Source organism: Phalaenopsis equestris, unplaced genomic scaffold, assembly GCF_001263595.1.
Source record: "Phalaenopsis equestris unplaced genomic scaffold, ASM126359v1 Scaffold234275, whole genome shotgun sequence".
Lineage (NCBI taxonomy): Eukaryota > Viridiplantae > Streptophyta > Magnoliopsida > Asparagales > Orchidaceae > Phalaenopsis > Phalaenopsis equestris.
Genome location: NW_018252195.1, coordinates 58,864 through 66,341, shown reverse-complemented (window position 1 = coordinate 66,341; position 7,478 = coordinate 58,864). Strand labels below are relative to the sequence as shown.

Sequence of the window (7,478 nt, the reverse complement as noted above, 5' to 3'; positions counted from 1 at the left end):
TACATAATTGATTAGTAATATTTCGAGCCAAAACGAGCCGAACATGAACGAACAAATATTTGTTCGTGTCCGGCTCGTTAAATTAGCGAACGAGACGAACACGAGCATATTAACGAGCCGAACACGAGTTGTTCGCGAACAACAAGCCGTTTTGACAGTCCTAGTTGTAGTAGAAGTAGGGATAGTTTCCATTAAATAGCCACACATAGATCACCACAAATTATTTCAAAAAATTAAACATTATTGCGATTATATAATACATACAAATCTGCACTACACTTGCAATCAAAATAAATTTTAAATGGGGGCATTTACATTCACAACACACAATTCTTATATATTTACTTTTCTCACACCTAAAACTTTATATTTACACACACAGCAGTCAAATTTTTAATATCACATCCAAAAAAGCATTTTTACCCCTTTTTAATCGTGAAAACACCTTCTCATGCATAGGTTTAAAGCACCAAACTACCAAAGTGAACTGTATGTAAATATGAAGGTTTAAATGTTAGATATATAAATACAGAAGAATTGTGTGCTATGCAAGTAAATTCCTTTTTAAACAATATGAGAATGCGACACGAACCAATAAAAGAAAAGGACAACGTACCATATAGAACTGCTCCAATAAATGCATCACCAGCACCAGTAGTATCCAGAATTTCTGAGGGAGGAATCTTCTCAGCAGTCCCTAAGAGCAATTTTCCATCTAATGTGCCTATTCCATTTGCCTTTAGTCTTACGCTTGACTAAGAAATAAGAAAAAATTTGGGACTTCGTGAACTTTCAATTGCTCAATCCTCCAAAGCAATGAGTGGGATTAATGACCAGCTTCTTCTTTAGAAATGCATAAATGATTTATAAACTTTAAAGCGAAAGATATAAGAACAACAAACCTAAATGTTTTGGAGGAAGAAATAATATAAATTAAACAAACAAAAATAAAAATTTTAAATTTGATGCCACCAATATAACCATAAGGAACTGAGACAGGCCTTGTCTTCTCTGGTTTTGAAGCAATATAGAGAATTAAGAGATGCTGAAAAATAAATGAAATGCACAATGTCTAATTAGATTAGTTTTAGAGAAATATACATACGAGGCTCACAATGCTTGTGTATTTACATATCTCACACCTAACTTAATAATTTTCATACATAGTAGTTTGGAGCTTGTATTTCATTTTTAAAATGGGATAGTGCTGTTTTTTATGCGATACTAAAGATTTGAGTGATGTGTGCAAATATGAAAGTTAAGTGCGATATATGTAAATACATAGAATTATATACTATGTATATAAATGTCCCTTTGTTTTAACGAATATGCTGTTACACATAGGAATAGCAGTTTCCAGATTCCATGCTCAAAAACAATGGCTTCGAACAATAAGCTCAAACCTACCACCGAAGAAACATATGTTGGAGTTGTAACGTTTTCATCAATTTTCAGCTTTAGTGACTCAGTCAGACTGTCTGCGTCTATGGCATCTAGATCAGGGTCTTCACCTATTAAATAATAAGGTTTTAATTAGAACAAGAATGATTATTAATTTGACCAATACAGGTTTAGGCATTTACAGATATACCACCCAATTCCTATGTATTTACATATCTAACAACCAAAATTTACATTTTTACATTTAGACCAACCAAATCTTTCATATCACATTAAAAATAACACTATTTCATGTACAGGTAAAGTAGCACATATGTAAAAGTTGACGTTTAGGAGTTAGATGTAAATACATAGGAATTAAGTAGTATACATGTAAATCTGCCTTCAAGAAAATACCACATGCTCTTCTGTCAATCATCAAGCAACCCTTTTCACCAAGGGTCACAATTACAAATTTGACGGTTGGGTATTTTAGAAGAATGGATACGAGTGCTTTTGGCATAGAAGAGACTGATGTCCAAGCCTGCCATTTCCAATGAAACGCCAAATTAAAGAAAATCATATTCTTAATTATGAAGGAATGCTGATCTATAAGAAATAAGATCACCCATAAGAATGCTACAATTGGTTGTTTTGTACTTAATCAATAAATAAATAAATATTCTTCATTATCACCATCTTCCCTTTTTTATTTATAAAAAGCAAACATTAATAAATCAATAAATACCGCATGGTTATCCCTAATTTAGGTGAGGAAATGCAACGTACATAGACAAGTCAAGATCTATGTAAACACATCAAAGGACAAAAAACACTTGAAAACTCGAGCTCAAAATATATCTCACCAAAGTTCAGCATTCAAAGTTAGAAAATGAGGTTACTTTGAAATGTAAGAATTTCAATGCAACCTGAGGAAATTTTTCCGAACATATGATGTAAGTTGCCAAATCAAGGAGACCACCAAGCCCTGCTTTTTTGCGTTCTGCTTCAACTAGGATTGGAATGCCCATACGAGCTGCCTGCATGTGAAGAAGCTTGTTATTGCTTATGTGAATAATGATTGATTCAGTTATTTCCCCATTCAAGACATGAGAAATAAATAAAAAATGAATATGATAACAATTTGCAGCAAGTTAAAGATATCCTAGCATTAATTGATTATTTCATACATGAAAAGCTTAGAATCATAGAAAAGCCTTAAAGCAAGCATATTTGTTAATGCAAACTTCATGACCATATCTAAAGTTTTGGCGAAGGTAATAAGTCCTCAAGGAACAAATTTCTGAGAAGGTGCATTTTCCATTAAGACATTCAATTAGAAATATTTGGAAAGAGCAATACAAAATAGATATTTTTACTGGGTATAACCAACGATTTAGTAAAAGACCTATTATATCCAAAGATTTAAGTAAGAGTAAATAATTTCATTGAAGGAACATTTAAAATACTAAACATTATTTATGAGTAAATACAATAAGAAAAACAAATAGGAAACCCAATAACATCTTGTAGAAACAACCAGAACCAAACACGAGATGATAAACAAAAGGATCTAACTCAAACCAAAAGGCCTCAACTGGATCGTTCTTAAAGAAGCCTTTTCTTTCTCTAATTCTCTCATTATTTCTATTTTTTCAACAGCAATTGTCAATAGGCACCCCCAGCTCCAATTTTACTTCCTCTATGTATACGAGTTTAAGAAGGTGAAAATTTTAATCTAAATTTGTTAAAATTTTGCTTTGGAGATAACAAAAAATAATTAAATCTGTACAAAAACATAGAGCCCACTATTATCTAAGAATAATGGATAATTTGTATTTATCCTAAAATGATGTTTTAACATTGTCATTGCCGGTCCCAAGCCCGGATGTTTTAACACTGTCATTGCCAGTCTCAAGCCTGGATATGAAAAGCGAAGGGTTGCGTTAGGTAGTGGACAACCAGCGTAAAACTTATCGAAAAAAATCATGATATGAATCATTTCGATCATTGTGTAAGTGTTAGGGCATCATCTAAAAGCGACGCACTGTATAGCCTGAATACAGTGAAAAGTGTGCAAGGGCCATTACACCCGCGCCAGGGTGTAGTGTCAAATAAGCAAGGGTTCCCACATTATGAACGAATGTGGGTAAAGAAGTTAGTCCATAAAACTAATGCAACTAATATCAGGATAAGATCTTGGAATATAGGCACTCTCCATAGTAAATTAATAGAATTAGTTGATATTATGATTCATAGGAAAATTATGTTTTTTAGAAAAATAAATATCTTATTCATTCAAGTAAATGGGTTGGAGAAAAGGCTAAGGAGATTGATATTTTATGTTTTAAACTTTGGTATTTTAGTAAGAGTCGCACTAAAAATGATGTAGGTGTAATTATAGATAAGAGTTTGAAAGAAAATACTGTAAAAATTAATAGAGTTGGAGATAGAATTATAGCCTTTAAGATTTTCATTGATACTAAAATTTTTAATATTATAAGTGCATATGCTCATCTGTTGACCTCATTTTTTAGGTCATTATTTTTTTTCCTTAGTATCCTAGGATCTAGCGCTTGAGGTTCCTATTGATTATCTTCTTAGAAAACTAGTATTGGAATCCATCCCCTTAGAAATTCCAGTTACTTCCTATTTCTCTTGTGATGCCTCGTATCAATAATCTCAAAACCATCGTCGTATGGTTGAGTGGTTAAGGACTATCATGTGGATACTCAAGGAGAAGTTCCCAATAAGATCTCAAGCCTTGGGAAAACCTCTTCAAAACTTTATCATCACACACTCACACACACATAAAATGTACAAAATTCACTAAGTTGCACAAGGTCGGACTAAAATTGAGCTTAAAGGATGGGTGAAAATGCGAACTTCTCCAGACTACCTCTGCCCCAACGTGTCCAGAACATCAATTTTAGCAAGAAAAGACACTTATATTACTATAATTTTCGGACACAAGCAAATTGCACGCAAATCGATGAATTCGTCAAAACGACCTCTAACGACGAAACGGACCGCACCAACGCATACGGAACGTCAGAATTACCGAAAAGGGACATCCATTTTGCTACGATATGACGCGTGAATAAAAAGGTACGAATTAAATATTATTTTAAAAATATTAAATATTTTTATATTTATATCATTAATTATAATAAGATTTATAATCCTAAACCCTATTTACCCCCTTTCCCGCACACTTAGCTCCCCACTCGATCACGCGGCTCAACCAGCCGCTCGGCTCATTCCCTCTGTGTGCCCTAGATCCCGTGGCTCATCCACGTGGCTGCCTCCCTTCTCTCGACCCTTCTCCTTCCTCGCGTGGCCACTCGACATCTCAGCTCTCTAATCGCAGGAGAAGGGCTAGCCGACCCTTCTTCTTCTCGAGGCTTTACCTTCTCCTTTATTGCGGCGATTCCTTCCCCGTTATTTTTTTTTACCACGAAATCGTGGTAGGTGGTTGTCCCCCTCTCATCTCTGCCTATAAAAAGGCCTCTTAAGGTACTTTTCTGGGTTGTTGAAAATTTTCTGAGAGAAAAGAAGACTAAGGTTTTCGCTAGTTGTTGTTCGAGGCTTTTAGGAGAAAGTTCTGTCGAAATTCCTTCTCGGCTAGGTTCTTGTATGCTGGGGTGTTCGTGGGTCGTCGCTTTCTCGAAGGTTTTGGGAGAAAATTTTCTATAGGAAGCATTTTCTTAAATTTATTCTAAAGTTTTGCTTTAAGTCTACATTAAGAGGTATTTCTCTTCTCCCTTCTAATCTGCATCATTCGAATTTGCACCTGAAATTACTCTTTTTTCCCTTCTAAAGCATGCGGAAGTAAAGTTTAGGCTTGTTTTGAGATTTAAGCATGAATAGTTTCTAGAAACAATTAAAAAGGAGCATAATATGGATACTTTCTCTTTTCCTGCTCAAAATGCATGATAGATAGAATTTGGAAAATTATATTTGTTGTCATGTGATGAAACTTGCTTATCTGGAATATATGCTATAAATGTAATGCTGAAATTCTTTGTTGTTGTTGCTATGCTGGAATTAGTTTCAATACTGGATAATATGTTGGCATTAGGGATCTGTCTATGCTTATTCATTCCCTGTTACCTGTTACTATTTGAAACATATGCTAGGGTGCAAAATTTTAAGGCTTAAGGCTTTATGAAATCTGATTTTGATGGCCCTGTTTTGACCCATTTGATGTGCTCGGTTTGACTCCTTTTGGGGTTGCGTTTTGACTAGAAATCTTTCCTGTTTTAGCCCTCTTGCTAGGCTCGGTTTACCTGGGACGTTTCTCTGTTTTTGGTCCCTTTGCTGGGCTCAATTTAGCTCTTTCGCTGGGTTCGATTTGGCTTAAAACTAAGCTCAGTTTTGTGAAAATTATATTATGTTCTTGGCTCTCTTTTGCTGGGTTTAGTTGATGAGGCTTTAAAGAAAACTAAGGGTGGAAAGTATGTAGGACTTGATGATATCCCAATTGAAGTGTGAAAATATTTAGGAGATTTGGGAGTTTCTTGGCTTACTAAACTCTTTAATATTTTTTTAAAAACTAAAAAGATGTTTGAGGAGTGGAGGAAGAGTATTTTAGTCTCCATTTTTAAGAATAAAGGGGATGCACAAAAGTGTACAAATTATAGAAGAATTAAGTTGATGTGTGTTGACCTCACTTTTGGTTGAGGTCTAGCTTTCTCCTCTTTAAGTAGCCTAGGGTCTAGCTATAGGACTTTTCTGCTGACTATTCCTAGAAAATTAGAAAAAGAACACTCACCATTATAAATTCTAAACTTTCTGAGCTCAACTTGAAGTTTCACATATTGGTTATAACCTCTAGCATTTAGTAGATTGGGTCAATATGAGGGAGCTCAAGATGAGTTCCCATAGGACTGCTTGACCTTAGGGTTGACCTTGGGTGTTGGTCTGGAGCAAGTTCACTCACTTGCAGTCACTCACACTCATTGTCACTCACTTTCACCCCTATTTACTCACAACCCTGAACTCAACTTATTGACTATGATCCCTTGATTCTTTGGGAAACTCATGTAGATGGTCTCCTACACCCTCTAGCCCTAGGCTGGAGTTTAGCTAGCACCAGTACATAGAGGACCCAAATCGAGATTTCATTGGTCCGTGACTCACATCAGGATGGTTGACACCTCAATTTCACCAATTGCCCAATTCAGCCCTTTTGTTCCCGAAACAAATTTGGACTATTCAATTGACCTCAATTTTATCTTAATTTACCCCAATTTGAATCCTAAACTCTTCATAGCAATCCTACACATCAAATTGGACATTTAATTGTCAAATTGGACAATCAAATTGGACATTTAATTGGCCTTGGTCAAGCCTCAATTTCACTCAATTTCAACCCACATTCAAAATCCTCAAATTTGCTTCAAATTGGTTGTCCCCAAATTCCACCAAATTGAATGCCCAAATCCCAAAATTGACACCCAATTTATGTTGAAAACTCTTTGTGACGTTCCTTTAAACCATTTTGAACCATCAATTTAAACCTAACCCAACCTAACCTAAGTCCAACCCAACACCCCAAAATTGAATAAGTGACCAAAATCTACCAAATTATCCTAATCAACTCAAAATCACTTCAAATTTTTTTCTAGACTTCTCATGACAGCCATCTACACCATTCTAATCAATTGAACTCAAACCAAAATTTCGACGGAAATAGAATTTGACGCATTTTCGACCCAATCGTCGACGAGGTTGCCCAGACAATCTCATATGACAAAACAGACATCGCCGACGCGTCTGAAACGTCGATTTTGCCTAAGCGAGATGTTCATTTTACAACAATGGTGTGTCTAGGAGAAAATGCATAAAATTGAGTATATTATAATAATAATATTATTATTATTATTATTATTATATAACCTATTTTTTCTTCCTAAAAAAGCCCTAAATCCTAATTTCTTCCTCTCGCTCACGAAAAATTATTAGGTCCGACGACCGCATGTTCTCTGCATGCGGTAGCGAATGTAAAATTAACATGTGTAATGGTGGCCCCCAGCGAAGATAAATAAGCAGAATGCGTGACCCGACCCGAACTCCGCCCAATAACCGGAAAAAGC

General features: G+C 35.2%; 1 protein-coding gene across 1 annotated transcript in view; it reads right to left on the bottom strand.

Moving 5' to 3' along the window:
* The window catches only part of LOC110038895 (sulfofructose kinase-like), a 35,331-nt gene that overhangs the window by 5,691 nt on the left and 22,162 nt on the right, over nucleotides 1-7,478 (bottom strand). The window contains exons 7-10 of the mRNA XM_020743813.1: nucleotides 2,310-2,420; nucleotides 1,798-1,924; nucleotides 1,408-1,511; nucleotides 617-755 (exon numbers count right to left, since the gene is read on the bottom strand). Of these exons, the coding sequence (XP_020599472.1) occupies nucleotides 617-755; nucleotides 1,408-1,511; nucleotides 1,798-1,924; nucleotides 2,310-2,420 (481 nt within the window). The remainder of the gene's footprint in view (nucleotides 1-616; nucleotides 756-1,407; nucleotides 1,512-1,797; nucleotides 1,925-2,309; nucleotides 2,421-7,478) is intronic.